Raw genomic sequence first — 18,195 nt, 5'->3', positions numbered from 1 at the left:
TGTTTTAGTGGTTCTCTTATGTCAAACTTTTAGTAAGACTATAAATTAAATGTTGGAAGTTTGTGTTTCTATAAAACTTTTCTTTAACTCTAAAACTGACACCTACATTGTGATTTTTTTTATTAAACTACTGAAAACTCAATTTATATAACTTATTCCTCATTTTGAGTTCATGACACTGATAATTACATGCATCACATACATAAAAAAAATAATACGAGCTTATCCCATCCAGAAGTGCTAAAACAATTACTGGATGTATGTTAGGTGTGAAAAGATTATTAAGCATCCTTCTCGTGGATCTCGTCAATGACTTCACCATTTCAAGCCACGCGCATTGCGTTTTCGCAATATTGGCAAAGTTGCTCAGAAGTTTTGACTACCAAAACGAACCTGAAAGATCATAGCGCGATCTTTCTTTTCGATATATATGATGGCTAAAATAGTAGTATATTTAACGGGGATGCATAAGGGACAACTTCTTTTCTTTTTGTTGGAAAAACGACTTTGTCATAGTTATAGTCAAGTTACGTGAAAAAATCAACAATTATATACTCTACAAAATTGATATAGTTGACTGATTTAGTATAGTTGCTATGATTTTTGTTTTTGTGCTTAGATCCCAAACTGATAACTGGGAATGCACCTTAAAACTTTGTCTTACTAATTAAGTTGTCACTAAACAATGCGGAATTGGAGTTTAAAAAACATTTTGACATACATGTTTCTTTCGTAAATTTTTATGTTGAAATTTCATGTAAGTATTACAGTTTTTAAAACGTTGCTCATTTTAGTTATTTTGAAACTTGCAATGTAGAAGGCGGATTTAATAATTTAGAGGTCTAATATGTGAAGAAATTTGTGTCCTTTTTCATAAGATTTTTTTTTTTTTTTTACCTTTTTATACATGCATAAAACTTAAAAAAAAAAAAAGGTTTCATCTAAATATTTTATCTTACGCGGTTCTCATTTATCGTAGTCTTTTGCACTTGTTGTACTGAACAATTTGATCATTCAATAACATCATCGTTCATTTGTCATCCATCAACAATAATCACTTTTTCTCCTATTAGCCTTTGTGCAAAAATAAAAGATAAGCAAATGACTGAAACGGGGAGTATATAATAATGAAAAAGAAAAAGAAAAAAAGATGATGACAACAACAAAAATAACAATAATCGTGGCAAACTTTTAGTAATTGTCACAATATATGTATTGGTTAATCAATTTTTTTTTCTTATAAGGCCATTTTGTCCTCAAGGCTTCCTGCACTGAGTCAAATTCGACATTGGTTTACCTGTGTTTATACGTAGGTCTTGTAACCCTAATTAACCATAGCCATAATTCTTATATTAAAATATTAATTTCTTTTCATTAACCTATTTTTACGCCATATTTCTTATTTTTGATGTTTTATCAAGACCTACCTCAATCTACTTAAAAATTAATTGATAAAAAATACACACCAAAATATGTCAAATATGGTTTTAATTTGTAAAACATTTAAAATTATGTATTGATATGATTTATTGAAAAAAGATATTTTTTTTTCTTTTGATGGTTTTTTTCCCTTTTTTTTTCTCTCCATTGTCGTAAACACGCATATCGCTTACAATCTAAGGATATGCGACGCGAAGCACACTTATGTCATGATTAAGCTACCACCGACATATTGGTGAAATACGGAGAATGAGAGGATGTCATACCTAATGCGAGAGGAAGAGAATTAAAATTTGTTTTGACAATTGTTACAAGAGGCGTGTCATAATGAGTTGCCCCTATGGAACATGCTGAACTTAAAGATTGATCGATACTTCCATTTAAGAAGAATCTACACACTCAAAACGCTTATTACAAACGACATAGGAGATATACTCGTTGAATTAATTTTGGTGGTGGAGCTCAATGTTCATGCAAACTATTCTGAGGATGGTGATAAGCCTTACATGAGAAGGCATCCGCCAATGCGCATTGTGAATTATTTTACAATACAAAAGCATGTTGTTGTATTTGTAGGCGAGTACGAAGATAATTCTTTATTTGCCGCTAATAAGCATGTGTAACCTTTATGGATTTACCAAAAACTCTGATGCATGGTCATAAAGACTTGAGTTTTTTTTAAAAAAAAGACTTAAATGTCGTTAAGCATAGTTAAATTCATGATTGTTTGCACATGTTTACATGTTTACTACTCCGTATCTCTTAATTGACAGGGTACAAAATATGAGCTCGTGGATGCCATTAGTAGCAATGGCGTTCTGTTGAATGGAATATGGTATCACTGCAATTTCACAGCTACAAATGACATTTCATCTGAATCATCCACTAAGTTGTTCTTTGCCGAGTTGAAGACTGCTAGACTGAAATCTGGTACTCTAAGTACATGGTCACTGCTTGTCGCCCCATAGATGGTAAGACACACTCTTATGTTAACTTTTCAACGCATCAGTACTTTTTTTATCGTGTTTTAGAGGTTTTCTTACGAAACTTTTAGTAAGACAACAAATTACACGATGAGATTTATGTTTCTTTGGATCTTTTCTTAAAACTTTAAAACTCTCTTCACGTTATTTATTCTTGTTTGTGTTTCTGTGGATGTTTGATTTAAAACTCAAATTACACAACGTATTCCTGATTTTGAGTTCATGACACAAATAGTTACATGCATCACATACACAATAAATTAATACGGGTTTATCTCCTCTACAGATGCTAAATCAGTTATTGGATGTGATATGTGTGGAAAGTGTCTTCAACATCCTACTCGTGGATTTCGTCAAGGTCTTCATCATTCCAAGCCACGTGCCTTGCGTCCTCGTAGTAATGGCAAAGCTGCTCGGAAGTTTTGATTACCAAAACGAACCTGAAAGATCATAGCGTGACCTTTTGGATATATATGGTGGCTGCATTAGTAGCTATACCGAACAATACTAGAGTAATTAAAGAGGATGCACGGTGGGTCTTTTCTTTTTGCTAGGAGAACGACTTCGTCTTAGTTATAGTCAAGTTCTCTGATAATTGTTCTATTTCACAAAATTGACATAGTTGGCCGAGTAAGATAGTATAGTTGCTATGATCTTTGTTTTTTGTGATGAGATCCAAAATTGATAACTGGAAATGCAGCTTGAAACTTTTGTAATCGTATTATTTATTAGATAATGAAAGACGCGTTGTTGATGAAAGGGGCCTTTCTTCTTACTTTCCTTTTAGCTTGATTTCAGTTCTAGACGCGTTGTTGATGAAAGGAGAAGATTCATCATACGGCCGGAGGTGGAGGCCGAAGAGTGTGCATTCGGAGGTGGGATATTCTCCTTCAATGTCAACCTTGCAAAGAACAAAATCCAACTGCCTGATACATTATTCGACAAAAAATGGATACCAATTGAGCATGTAACCCCAGCAAAATAGACAAAAGAAGAAATCCGTCTTGATAATAAGACTCGTTTTATTATCAAGACGGATACTTATCCGATTCAAGAAAGACTACCTGAAAATCTTTTGAGGTATTAATTTGACAAACCACAAGTGGTGTGGTGGGGGCAAAAAATGTCACCACTTTCATTGTATTTGACCCGTCTATAGCAATAGACGCAATAGATGGGCCCGTCTATAACAAGACTAATGGTAATAAATGCTCATAACATCAACAGAAGAAATTATTTTGGAGGAATACCTAAAAATCAAACATTAGAATAGTCAACTGCTGTGAACATATGAAGAATGAGTGTGACTGGAAAAGTGAGAACACAAAGCACACACCTTGACAAAATATTAATTGAACAAATCCCTACCAAATTTCATACTCCGTACTATACAACAATAGGTCTTGGTATAGACGGGTGGGGCGAACAGACGGGTAAAGACCTCTAATAAAATGGGTAGGGGGGACAAGGTGGGGCACTCCCCATGTGCTTCCCACTTTATGACAAATGGGTATTTTGTGAGAGAAAGTGGTATCCGTCTATAGTGTTCGTCTATAAGGAGAATTTGTGACTATACAATATTAATGTAAAAAAGTACTATGTGTGAATAAAAAAGTCTTGTTTGACACTTTGACATCTCGTGATTTAACATATTTCCATTTTATTACCTTAAATTTCACTATTTACGTACATTTTAAGGATGTATAGGGGTATTAATTTTGAATTTGATGATCAAGAGATTAATATACAAAATTACTTTATTAGCTTATTTAAGGAGTACAAAATAGAAATCATTAAAATCACAACTAACCATGAATTTGTTACCGGGTTTTCTATCGTAGACTTAAGGACACATGTTAAAGAGAAACTTAAAATAAAAATTGACAATAAATATCTGATCGAAAAATGAAATTGATTTTCTACTTCAATTCTTGTGATTTTTTCTATGTCAAACCTATTTATAACGCGTTATCATAAAATATACGTTGGAAAAAAAATCGATTTTTGATTATTATATTTAGACAGAGCACACTTTTTTCAGGCTTGTGTTTCTATGTTACTTCCAGCTCAGAGTAGCATCCACAATTGAAGAACAAAGACTTGTCTCCTGTGTCAAGTCTTACTTTCTACACCAACTTCAACATTTACAGTATTCTTTTATTATTAATTTATTATTTATTATTTTTATTATGCTGCAACAATAACATCACACAATCTATCTAATTTGATTTATACTGTATTCATTAAATGATTCTCTGTCATAATCATCATCCCCTTCAGTTTAAGGTAATCAATACTGTTTTTAATTATGTTTTTTTTTTACAATTTAATTGAAAGTTTAGAACTTTTAATTTTATAATTTGAGCTAGAATTATGCAAATAACAATTTGATCATATATACTTATTAATCTTAGAATTATGCAACTGGGTTTTCTTAAATTTCTAGTTTTGATGTATTAAATTTCTAGTTTTGTGGTGATATGTTTAATTGTTGTAATTTTCTCTGAACCCATCAGAGCAATAGCAATAGTGGTTCTTATTCTTGGGGTTATCAATAAGAATTCAAAATAAAAAGTTCTTCTATTGCACCTACAAGGTTGTTCTTAATTTTAAGAATTACTAGGTTTGGTGCCCGGCTACGCCCGGGCTACCTTTATTTAACATTTAAATTTTATTTTCTATGAAATATGATTTCTCTAAATTTGGTTAACACATACATTTACAATTTAGATATTAAAATTATGATGAGAGGTAAAATTAATCAACAAATTATGAGACACGTTCACCTCTCCCGCTGTTAATATTATTACTTTCAATACATCCCCTGTTAATACTATTACGTTCACTACTTCTTCGGTTACTGTTGTTTGTTTTACTATTCGTGCTATTTTTACGGTTAACCCGTTAGTTTTGTCAAGGTCGTATATCTAAATAAAATAATATTTTCTTAAAATCGAATTGTTAGTTAATTTTTCATACTCTTTCCGTTGTTCTTACTGTTACTTTCATTAAATGTGTTGTGACTACTATTACTTTCACTTCTCCTGACGTCATCCGTTGCTGCTAGTATGACTTTCACTACTCCCGTTGCTATATATTATTGTTGCTTTTACTACTCACATGGAAGGTTACTATCATAATAGTTGATTATCTAGTTGTATTAGAGTTATATATATTTAAATAAATCTAAAATATTAAATTAGAATATTATTTAAGAGCAATCATTATTATTTACTAATTAAATTACAAATCTAATGAATTATGGAATATTATATTTTTTGAAAATCTGAATTGATTTACTTACCTTTAAATAGTTTCCAAAATATAACATATACTTATATTATATTTATGTATGTTAAATAATTAACATATTTATATACTAATTAATACCATAAGTGGGACTCGCCATATTCTAATATTCTCTAAATTTATACTTTTAACCAAAACTATATAATATTTACCTTGAAGTCCCTTGTTCAGGTCCATCACACGACGCTAGCGATTTAAAACTATATAGTATAATTAATGTGTATAGATTTATTTAATTACATGGAAGTCCCTTGGTTTCTGGAATTAATATATAGTATTGAAGTTCTAAAATAAGAACTTGGTTGTTTATACATGGGAATTTGGGGACCAATAAACATGACTTTGAAAATTGTGAATACCAATTACATATTTACTATTTTCCATTTAACAACTTTATAAAATTGTCATCTATTGTGAATAAAAGTTCTTAAACATTGGAATTAATGAAATGTGATATGCCAAGATAAGAACTTTAGGTAGAGTTCTTCTATTGCTATTGTTCTTAAGCTAAGATGCTAATTGAATCATTATTGTATGTCCTCGGGACACACGTTAGAAAAACCATCTTGTTTTGAATTCGAAGTTCATTAATTTGTCTCAATTTTCATTGGAAATGTGCTGTTTTAGGGTGGCAAATACTATTTGAGATGCTGATGATCTTGTGTTTCAATTTTTGATCCTTAGATAACAAAATTTGGGAAATTATAATATTTTGCTTGAAATTCTATACTTGGTTTGTGAACTGAAAAATTCATAGATCTTCCGAGTGTACCATGTTACCGTACACCCTAACCAATAATAAGTCTCGTTTTGTTATCGGGTTTTCTAACATAGCCTTAATAACGACACATATTAAAAACAAACTTAAAATAAAAATTGACCAATAAACGAGAAAAAGAAACATACAGATGTACTACATCCAACTTTTTTATTTTTTGAGCATATATGTATTTTTTTTGAACTTATTATCTCAAACTTTATTTGTTTTTGAGCATATGTGTATTTTTCTGAGCATATTAAAGTTTATAAGTTAGAGTTTAATTTTTTTCCGTCAAAAGTCAAATTTAACTAAACTTATATGTAGTGTTTTCGAGTTTTATTGTAATTTTTTAGAGCTTAATATTTAAGTGAATAAACTCAGAAACTTCATATTGAAACTCATAAACTTTAAAACAAAACTCAAAAACTTTATTATAATACTCAAAAACTATAGAATTGGAGGTAATACATCAGATGTATAAACCACTTACTGCAAATAAACATCCGATTGAAAAATGAAATTGATTTTTACTTCAAATCTCATGATTTTTTTTTTGTCAAACCTATTTTTTACGCGTTATCATAAAATATACGTTAGAAAAATCGATTTTTGATTATTATATTCAGACAAAAACACTCTTTTCTGGTTGGGTTTCTACTTTCTATGTTACTTCCAGCTCAGAGTAAAATGCATCCACAATCGAAGAACAAAGACTTGTCTCCTGTGTCAGGTCTTACTTTCTGCACCAACTTCAACATTTACAGTATTCTTTTATTATTAAATTACTGTATTATTTATTATTTTTATTATGCTGCAACAATAACATCACACAATTTATCTAATTTGATTTATACTGTATTCATTAAATGATTCTCTGTCATAATCATCATCCCCTTCAGTTTAAGGTAATCAATACTGTTTTTAATTATGTTTTTTTTTTTTTTTTTTTTTTTACAATCTAATTGAAAGTTTAGAACTTTTAATTTGAGCTTAGAATTCTGCAAATAATAATTTGATCATGTATGCTTGTTTAGATTAGAATTATGCAAGTGGGTTTTCTTAATTTTCTAGTTTTGTGGTGATATGTTTAATTGTTGAATTTTCTCTGAACCCATCAAGCTAAGTTGCTAATTGAATCATTATTGTATGCGCTGAGGGCACACGTTAGAAAAACCGTCTTGTTTTGAATTCAAAGTTCATTAATTTGTTTCAGTTTGCATTGAAAATGTGTTGTTATAGGATGCTGATGATCTCGTGTTTCAATTTTTGATCCTTAGATAACAAAAATTGGGAAATCATAATATTTTGCTTGAAATTCTATACTTGGTTTGTGAACTGAAAAATTCATAGATCTTCCGAGTGTACCATGTTACCGTACACCCTAACCAATAATAAGTCTCGTTTTTTATTCTATTTCGATTATGCTTAGTTATTTTTGGTCAATCTTATTAATCCAAATTCTCTTATTGGTTGGGGTGTACGATGATGTGGTACTCCCGGTGGACATAAGAATTTCTCGAACTGCTTTAGTTCAATATGAATTTTATGGTTTGGGTATTGAATGAATTTTATGGTAGTAGTATTTTTTCACTAAATTGATTGTACTTTGTAATCAATCAGACATGAGCTGTGGCTGTTTTGGAGGCCCTTTTTCTCAGAAGAAACAAATTTCTTCCCCTTCTGTCAGAGAATTCGAGGGTAATTACTTGTTTTTCTAAGATGATCGTTTGATCTCGTATGAAGTTTTGCGTTTATGAGATTGCTAGGTGAAAGAAAGCTCATATCTTTCTTTCAAAAATTGTCATTCACTGCTTCCTTTCCTGAAACATGATTTCAAGAGGTAGAAATGTAAATTCAGAGTTACAGGAAGATGTCAGCTATACATTCTTCATAGTTTGTACTGTTTCACGATGTTGGTCGAGGAATGCTTTCTGATTGATCAGAATGGATAATCATGATTCAGCATTCATTTCTATGACCATAGCGATTAGCGATGATTAGTTTCTAAGCTTTTGTGCGTCTACTTTCATATTTTACTTGGTATCTTATGGTTTTAAAATGTCTTGCCTTCTTCAAACAGGAAGGTTGCTTCAGAACATCAGACAGTTCTCGTACAATGAATTAAGAGCAGCAACAGATAACTTCAATCTCAACAATAAAATAGGCCGTGGAGGTTTTGGAATAGTTTTTGAGGTAATATAAATAAACTCGTATGCAGGACTGTATTCATGATTTTAACACCGTGGTTTAGCTGCGTAACGTTCTTAAGACTCTTATGGAAATTTTCTTGTTTGTCACATAAAATCGTCTCTTCTTTACCTTCCCTGGTGTCACGCGGTGCCCTTGAAGTTTCGAATTTTGCCCGAAATACCCAATTTTTTGTTCCGGAAAACTCTAAGAGGCTATAACTCGTGTCTACGAGTTTAGAAAGTGATAATATTTTTTTTCAAATCGATTATCTTTCCGAGAACTACGATTTGAAAAAAAAATTGTCGTATTTGGATCCCGTGGCTAGGAGTTTTTGTACATCAAAAAGTTTTTTTTACCGAACAAATTTGGAGTGACCATATCTCTTGGTCACCAATTCTAAACTTGACAAATTTGTTTTTTTCAAGTCGTAGTTCTCGAAAAGATAATCAATTTGAAAAAAAATACTATCACTTTCTGAACCCACAGACACGAGTTATAGCCTCTTAGAGTTTTCCGGAACAAAAAAATGGTTATTTCGGGCAAAACATCAAAGTTTAAAGGCACCGCGTGCATTTTCCGTATTTTCTTCCCTTTTTGAATGCATCTAGAAGCTTTAGCCAAATTTGTGACTCTTGTGGAAGTTCTGATTACGCCGAAGATTGAGACGATTGCTTCACAATCAAAAGAAGTGTGGCCAATATAGTGAGCCTTATTTGGTTATTCTATCATAATGCAAAACCTAAGAATAGCGCGTCTTTAGCTCCATTAAAAAAGGGAATACATTTATTCTTTGGATATACTGCTACATTAATTGTGGAAAAAATAAAGTTGTTGCGTTTACTCAGGGAATCCTCAAGGGTGGACTCCGAGTTGCTGTGAAGACACTTTCAACCGAATCAAAGCAAGGGCTAAATGAATTTCTGTCTGAAATCAACACTATTTCAAATGTGCGGCATCCAAACCTAGTTGAGTTGATCGGATGCTGTGTTGAAGGCCCAAATCGTATCTTAGTGTACGAGTATGTAGTAAATAACAGTCTAGATCGCGCATTATTAGGTAAGATCACACTCTCTAAAACGACTCTTTGGCGAATTTGCGAAGATCTAAGGTGTCATTATGCTAACTGTTATTCTTGCAGGTTATACTAGCGATCGTAGTAAATTGAATTGGGAAAAGAGATCAGCTATATGTTTGGGTACGGCTAGGGGTCTCGCATACCTTCATGAAGAACTCGTGCCACCCATAGTGCATAGGGATATCAAAGCTAGCAACATACTTCTTGACGGAAACTTTCTTCCGAAAATTGGAGATTTTGGGTTGGCTAAGCTGTTTCCTGAAGACATCACTCACATTAGCACAAGAATTGCAGGAACAATGTATGTATTCTTTTTAATTAGGATCCTCCGATTAACAATATCGACATTTAATAGAACAGAAATATTTTAGGATATTCTCTCGTGTACCCTTCAACTTTTTCATTTTCCAAGATGTACCCCTCTTTTCTTACAAAAAAAACTTTGACCGTCAATAACTCTTGGTTACAAGTTCAGAATACGACATTTTTTTTTTCAAATTGACCGACGTCTCAACTGGTAGTCGGGAATTATGGCCGGTCAAAGTTTATTCGTTAAAAAGCTTTGATCAACCATAACTACCGGTTACGAGTTCAAAAACAGTGAATTTTTTTTTTCAAATTCAAGGCCTTGACGAGATAATTGGTTTGAAAAAAAGAATTACCGTTTTCTGAACCCGTAATAGAGAATTATTGTCGGTCAAAGTTTTTTGTGAAAAAAAGATGGGTACACCTTAGAAAACGAAAAGGTTCAGAGGTACACAAGAGAATATCCCAACATTTTAAAAGCACCCCATGAAATTTTTTTATATCCGCTAATGTGAAGACCTGACAATTAAGGTTGACACTATCGTGTTCTTGATGCAGGGGTTACTTGGCACCAGAATACGCTTTGGGTGGTCATCTGACAAAAAAAGCGGATGTTTACAGCTTTGGTGTTCTCATACTTGAAATAATTAGTGGTCGAAGCAATTCGAGAGGAAATTGGGATGGATCACAAAAATATCTTCTGGAATGGGTATGTCTGTTAGCTATCGTCTATGTTACTTCGACACTTCATATGAGCTCACGTACCCGTGTCCAACACCCGATCCTTGGACACTGGTATGACACTCGGACACTTCATTTTAGACCAAAAACTTCACAATTTTTCTTAAAATTGCCGTGTCCGACACTTGGATACGCACCCGTGTCCGACATAGGCTATCGTATATTGCGAGAAAATACTCTCGTATAGAAAGCTACTCCGTTTTATTGAATTCAGATAACACTGCAGTTTGTAATATGAGGTTTGTTCTTGTTAGGCTTGGAATCTATACAAGGAAGGGAGAGTCCTGGAAATAGTAGATTCGGAAATGGGAGTATACGCGGAGGACATGGTTATAAGATACATGATAGTCGCTTTTTTCTGTACTCAAGGAGCGGCAAATAGAAGGCCGCTAATGAGGCAGGTTATTGAAATGCTCTCTAGGAAAACACGACTAAATGAGAAGCAGCTGACAGCCCCGGGGTTCTTTCTTGAAACCGAGGGCCCACAGGAGCAGACGACCATCGGCTCTAGCTCACTTCACTTCAGCTCTGCCCCTGTAACAATCACTCAAGTGACCGCAAGATGAATTGAGTTTACTACGGTGTACCATTCTTTATTTGATTCTTCGAAGTCACTATTTTAAGCATTGGACTACAGAGAATTACATTTAGTGTAGTAAGATTGACTTGTTCTTTTTAAACTTCTACTTCAGTATTGAGATCGATAGTCGATACTCAATATTATCAGAAGGAAATATATACAGTATATGGTTTGAGGCATGATATTAAATCTCTGATTGAAATCGTTCTCCGTGGTTTGGTAACTCCGTTGTGTTTGATGTTTTGACCAGTATACAACTGGTGGTAGTACATCAGATGTATAATCTACCTACTGGTATTTAAAACCATGGATTGAGTGGTTTTCCCATGTGATTTTTAAGAAGCGAAAAATCGCATATGGAAACGGTTGAGAGAAAAGTTGGCTTTGTTTCCCAGTTCGTTTCTCAAGAATATCTGCTTTCTTGATAGCTGAGCGTCGATTTGGACAGGATTGAGGATTAATTCGCGAGTAGGTTTAATGTAAAGTTCTTAGTTTCGTTTTGAATGCTCTGCATTTTTTTAAAAATCTGTTAATTCGATTGTGCTTTGCATTCCGCAATAAATACTCCGTAACAAAACTTATCTCGTACTGAAAAAGAGAATTTGTAGGCGAATACCCCGTATGATTTAGGTTTGTGTTGACGAGAAACACCAAAATCGAATCCATAATTTTAATACAAATTTCTTAATTAGGTAATGAAAGAATGAAAAATCCTTCACAAGAGGAGAAAGAACTACAAGGCTCAAATCGAAACTCCGATCATATCCTCCAACACAAACAAGCCTCGTGATCCAGGCTCGGAAAGAATCCATCTACATAAGTTTAGTTTCTTTCTCCAATAGTACACAGCTTAACGAAATCAAAATGGTAGTATGAAATTAGGACGCCGTAATAAGCGAAAAGAACAAAAAACCGCTTTAGACAAATCGATCGTGTTAAATCAAGCAGCAGCCACTGGCTCGGCTTCTGGCTCAGGCGCAGCCTTTTCAGCTGTTGCCTCTGGTGGAGTTTCGGTTTCGACCTTTTGAGGATCGATAGGGGTAGCAGCTTCCGTAGAAGCAGGAGAGTTCTTTGCCGCATCCTTTCCAGTTGTAGCATCTTTACCAGTTTTAGCATCTTTGCCAGATTTAGCATCTTTACCAGTTTTAGCATCTTTGCTATCCTTGGCAGGCTCGGGTTTGGGTGGAATCATGTGGGGTGGGGGTGTATGCTTGAGCTTAACTAGTACCTGACGCATCCTTGACATGTCGGTTGGCTTACCGGGCTTTGGGCCTTGGATGACAGTAATGGACGCTTTCTTGTCTTTGTCTTCTTTCTTTTTTCCTCTCTTCTCGAGGGTGGGAACCTCATAAGGAATGAGCTCGGCTATTGCCTTCCAGTATTGTTTATCCGCATCTTTGTGGAACATGTCTTGGTTCACCAAGTATACCTGATACAAGCAAATTCAACAGCAGGTAGGTTAAAAAGAGGCAACAACAACAACAACAACATCAGAGCCTTAATCCCGAAATGATTTGGGGTCGGCTGACATGAATCATCCTTTGGAACCGTCCATTGGTGAACGCACACCTCAATGCGAAAAAAAAAGTGAAAAGAAAAAGTGAAAAACAAAAAGGATAGAGGAAGTAAAAAGAGGAAGTAATTTTTTTGGCATAGAGGAGGTACAATGCTTGTACATATGGGGGATTCGAAACGTCAACCTATCGTATTGGTTAAAATTAAGAGGGTAATGGGGGAGAAAAAGTTAACATTGTTTTGAAATTATAAGCAAGTAACCTTTTCTTTGGTTCTGTTGTCATTTTTGTTGGTCTCGGCGTTTTGTCTCCTCTTCTCCATAAAAGCACGTTTGAACTCCTCAGCTTCTTCAATAATTTGCATCCTCATTTCCTTCTCCCTCTTCTCCTTCTCCTCCAACCTAATGGCATTCTGACTGCGCCACACAAAGCATAAAATATCCACTATTATAATTCTAGTAGAGTAAATTTGCAAGTAACGGATCAACTCAAAGACACCGTTCCCTAAAATGGCACAAACACGGATCCAGAAACCATGGACACCAGTTAAAAGATGTTAAATTTTGGATCCTTTTTAGTTTTTACAACTACGCCTCCATAATTGGGCCAACCGCCACTATAACAAGCAATGATTAATCTCATTGACGTAAATCTAAATTTCAACGTCAAATCATCTTTCCATCAAAACAACCACAAATCTCACACTATGTTCGCTACATGACAAACCGGCAGAACACATTCAAACTCGAAACAAATATACTTAAAGACACGAGGCAATTTAGAACATGAATGTTTTTTTTATCCAAGTCATTAAATATACACAAAAAAGTTAGCAAGGGTGCAGCAAGCCACCATCATGCTCTGGCATTCATCAAATACAGCCAATAACATCTAACTGGCATCATCAAATACAAACTACTCAAAATTCATGTTTGGAGCGCAAATTCCTGCACTAAGAATGATAAAATACTAGGATGGGTCATATAGTCTGGGTTTGCTATAATCGGGAACTACACATAGACGTGGCTGGATTCTAGCAGTTGTTCAAAGGTTTACCCATGGTTTTTCCTCAAATAGGGTAGAGCCGCAGAGAGCCCCGAATAACTGTTAACAGAATACTTGCATGATGACAGTTGCTGCAAATTAGAACTGATGGTATGGGAAAAGCAAGGATCAAATGTGACTGACTTACGTGTTCAGCATATTACAGTTAAACCGTAAAGATATGATGATTCCATCCCCTTTATCTTGTTTCCATTTTAGAGAAAGAAGTCAATTGTTTAGAGTTTAGACAATGGACAGGAAAATTACCATAGAAATAGAAAATTCTTTGTATGTTTGTAATCAAATAGAAGACATGCATAAACACGCATCAGGTTGAAGACTAAAGTTGGGTTTGTATAATCGACGACATTTTAAGTTTTAAGATCATTGCAAATTTCCAGCACTAATGATATAGTAACTCAGATAAAGATGCCCAATTACAAAATCCACATCCTCAACTTTTTATGCCTAGACAATTCATTACCTTATATACATCAAAATACTATACCATAACAACCATCAAACTCATCCAAATTCAGATACTTACTCAGAATTAAAGCACACAAATTAATGAACGCAACAAGTATGGTTCTTTCGAGCCAGAACAATATTAGTTATCATGATATAGTAACTCAGATAAAGATGCCCAATTACAAAATCCACATCCTCAACTTTTTATGCCTAGACAATTCATTACCTTATATACATCAAAATACTATACCATAACAACCATCAAACTCATCCACATTCAGATACTTACTCAGAATTAAAGCACACAAATTAATGAACGCAACAAGTATGGTTCTTTCGAGCCAGAACAATATTAGTTATCATTAGCCTCATATACACACAAATCTAGATCTGATCTATTACTGAAAAGGCAACTATTAATGGATTCCCAATCATGGATCTAAAAATTGAAATTGAATCAACAGTTGTCAGGATATCAGTGCATACACAAATTGAAAAGGAAAGTATTAAATAAACAAGTATGGAAAAAGTCTAACTAGATCCACATACAACTAATCCATCAGATCAATCAAAGACACTGATCTTTAAAATGGCACGAACAAGGATCCAGAAATCACAAACAGCAGTCAAACAATGTTGAATTTTGGATAATTTTTACAAAATTGCAGCTATAGATAGGCCACCAGCCACTATAACAAGCATGATAACTTTCATCTACGTAAAACTATCATCTTTTCATATAAAAACCCACAAAGCTCACATTATGTTTGCTCAATGACAAAACCGGTAACACATTCAAACTCAAAACAAAATACACTTCAAAACACAAGAGGCAATTTAGAATATGAATGTTGTTTAGCTGAGATATAATATATACACAAAACAATTAGCAGGGGTGCAACACGCATAACTGATTTCTAACAGGATCCAACTAACTTCACATAATTAAGAGCCAATCAGCGGTAGAACGAGGTGGCTACCAGTGACTACTATCCCTATCCAATTAAAGAAATCAACTTTTTGGTATAGATTTTTGATTTTCCTAATCAAGATCCAATCAGCGGTAGAGCGAGGGGGATACCAGTTGACTACTACCCTCTAACCAATGAAAAAAAACCGAACTTTTTGGTATAGAATTGTGATTTTCCTAATCAATAGTAATTAGCCGCCTAATCAATCAGATACAACTAACTTAGGCTATTTAAGATCCAATCAGTGACGCAACGACAGCAACCATTAACTGCTGCTTCACCTAACCAATGAAAAATACCGACTTTCAAATTCTTTTTTACAATCATAAATAGCTTGCATCCCCAAAATTTCTGATCTATATTCATCACTTCATATCCTACTTCGGCCATTAGATCAATCAAATCTCGAAATTAAAAACCCGCAATTACAATTACCTAACTTTAAATTGTAGCGCTGTCACTAGATCAAATCATTAAAACATCGAAATCACGCAATTACAATGACCTAAACTTTAAATCCTAGCTCCGCCACTAGAACAAATCAAATCACTTCCACGCAATCACAATCACTTAATTTTAAATCCTAGCTCTGCCACTAGATCAAATCGAACCACCAAAATTAAACCAAAAACATGAACATGATAGCATGCTATTACAATTACCGAATTTTCCCTCCTATCCCAGCCACTAGATTAAATCAAATCACTAAAAAATTATACCCACGCAATTACAATTACCTAACTTTTAAGTCGTAGCGCTACGTCACTACTCACTAGATCAAATCAAATCACTAAAACATCGAAAACACGCAATTACCATTACCTAAACTTTAAATCCTAGCTCCACCACTACATCAAATCAAATCAATAGAAAATTGAAAACACGCAATTACAATTACCTATATTAATCCTAGCCCCGTCACTAGATCAAATCAAATCACTAAAAAATTATACCCACGCAATTACAATTACCTAACTTTTAAGTCGTATCGCTACGTCACTACTCACTAGATCAAATCAAATCACTAAAACATCGAAAACACGCAATTACCATTACCTAAACTTTAAATCCTAGCTCCACCACTGGATCAAATCAAATCAATAGAAAATTGAAAACACGCAATTACAATTACCTATATTAATCCTAGCCCCGTCACTAGATCAAATCAAATCACTAAAAAAATTAAAACCACGCAATTACAATTACTTAATACTTTAAATTAAATCCTAGTTCCGCCACTAGATCAAATCACGCAACCACAACTATATACCTAACTTCAAATCCTAGCTCCGCCACTAGATCAAATCACGCAACCGCAATTATATACCTAACTTCAAACCCTAGCTCCGCCACTAGATCAAATCAAATCATAACAATTCGAAGTATAAAAATTCAAACAATTCAAAACAAAAAGAGAGATCAATATTATACCGACGCCATTCACGAAGAGCGGAACCTTCTTCATTCATCTGATCAGGAGGAGGAAGCATAGGACCATCAGCCGCCAAAAAAACACCATCACCTTCACCTTCAAAATCTCCTAAATCGTACGGTGCACCATTACCGTTCGACACGTGGACAGCGTTATCAGCGGCGAAAGGAGAGTAACCGAACGGCGTCGGAGAATCATCGGCGACTGTCTCAACAGTAACATCATCGTCACCAAACGGCTGAGACGGTGGTGGCGCGTCGTAAGGGACGTATCCGTCGTCGCCGACATCGTTGAATGCGTCGAACGACATGTTGAATTATACGGCGGCGATTGCGGTGGTTGTTGCGGTGGCGCGAGTGGTGGTTAGGGCGGTGGATCTAGAATTGAGGAGTTGGTGTTGGAATTTGACTTTTTGATTTTGATTTGTCGAGTTGGATTGTTGTAATGTTATGTAATGACTGCCAGCTTTTGGTTAGTGAAGGAAGCGTACTACTTTTAAACTAATTTTAGAGAGAGAGAGAATCTAATCGGATGATTACGAGACGGTCTTACACAAGTTTATTACCGACTCATTATTACTTTTATCACAAAATCTCATTTGTGACTGCACGTATCCGTCACTTTGGAGTGACGGTTACCATTTTCCCTCACAAATGACCCAAATAGAGGAGAGAGGGAAGCACATGGGGTGCCCCCACCTTGTCTCTCCTATCCGTTTTGTGAGTGACATTATCCGTCACTTACTCCAACCCGTTTTCAGCAAGACTAATTGTACTTTTATAATACTTGTATGAAAAGATCGGATTTTCTAACGTGTGCCCTGTAGAAAAACGTTAATAAACTTATTATGGAAAGATTATAAAAGATTCTCGTAAAACTGCCGGTATGAACTTATCTTTACCATACTTAATGAGAACATCTTATAAATCTTTCCGAAATAAGCTTATTAACGTGTGTCCTAACGTGTTAGATAACAAGAGTTAGCTCAAGTGGTAAGAGCAAATGAATACCTGTATAAGACGCTTTTATACAAGTTTATTTATAACTATATGGAGTATATGATAAGTTTGATCATCTTACCCTAATTTAAGGTAAAACCGCGTTAAACAAGACTAATTGACTTACCGCTAGTAAAAATGAAGTTTTATAGATTAAGACAGTCTCACGATGTAACAGTATAAAATTGTTATTTTATTGGTTAAATATTTAGATAATCCATTTGGTATAGTCACAAGAACCGTTGTGATTATCACCCGTCATGTTTTTATCAACCTGTCATGTTTTATCAACTATGCTAGCTGACATCACATTTCTAATATGTGACTGAGAATCAATATTTCACCATGCACTATGAAAAGTCGAAGGAAACGGAAGGGAAT

General features: G+C 34.3%; 2 protein-coding genes across 3 annotated transcripts; one reads left to right on the top strand and one right to left on the bottom strand.

Annotated features, from left to right (window-relative positions):
- Window positions 1-7,113: 7,113 nt before the first annotated feature.
- On the top strand, window positions 7,114-11,607 carry LOC141596067 (putative serine/threonine-protein kinase). Of its 2 annotated transcripts, none has more exons than XM_074416085.1 (7): window positions 7,114-7,222; window positions 8,113-8,190; window positions 8,573-8,685; window positions 9,528-9,738; window positions 9,821-10,058; window positions 10,622-10,772; window positions 11,059-11,607. In XM_074416085.1, the coding sequence occupies exons 1-7, from the start codon at window positions 7,156-7,158 to the stop codon at window positions 11,368-11,370; spliced, it is 1,170 nt and encodes a 389-aa protein (XP_074272186.1). In that variant the 5' UTR covers window positions 7,114-7,155; the 3' UTR covers window positions 11,371-11,607. The 2 variants fall into 2 exon arrangements, with proteins under 2 accessions (XP_074272186.1, XP_074272187.1); XM_074416086.1 differs by having other exon boundaries at window positions 7,186-7,397.
- A 435-nt stretch (window positions 11,608-12,042) lies between these two features.
- LOC141596065 (clathrin light chain 2) lies at window positions 12,043-17,347 on the bottom strand. The gene is made up of 3 exons (XM_074416084.1): window positions 16,816-17,347; window positions 13,161-13,314; window positions 12,043-12,813 (listed from the first exon to the last, which is right to left on the bottom strand). The coding sequence occupies exons 1-3, from the start codon at window positions 17,124-17,126 to the stop codon at window positions 12,325-12,327; spliced, it is 954 nt and encodes a 317-aa protein (XP_074272185.1). The 5' UTR covers window positions 17,127-17,347; the 3' UTR covers window positions 12,043-12,324.
- Window positions 17,348-18,195: the final 848 nt, after the last annotated feature.

Source organism: Silene latifolia, chromosome 8, assembly GCF_048544455.1.
Source record: "Silene latifolia isolate original U9 population chromosome 8, ASM4854445v1, whole genome shotgun sequence".
In the NCBI taxonomy this organism is placed as follows: Eukaryota; Viridiplantae; Streptophyta; class Magnoliopsida; order Caryophyllales; family Caryophyllaceae; genus Silene; species Silene latifolia.
The sequence above is the reverse complement of the archived record's forward strand: the minus strand, read 5'-3'. Positions and strand labels throughout refer to the sequence as shown.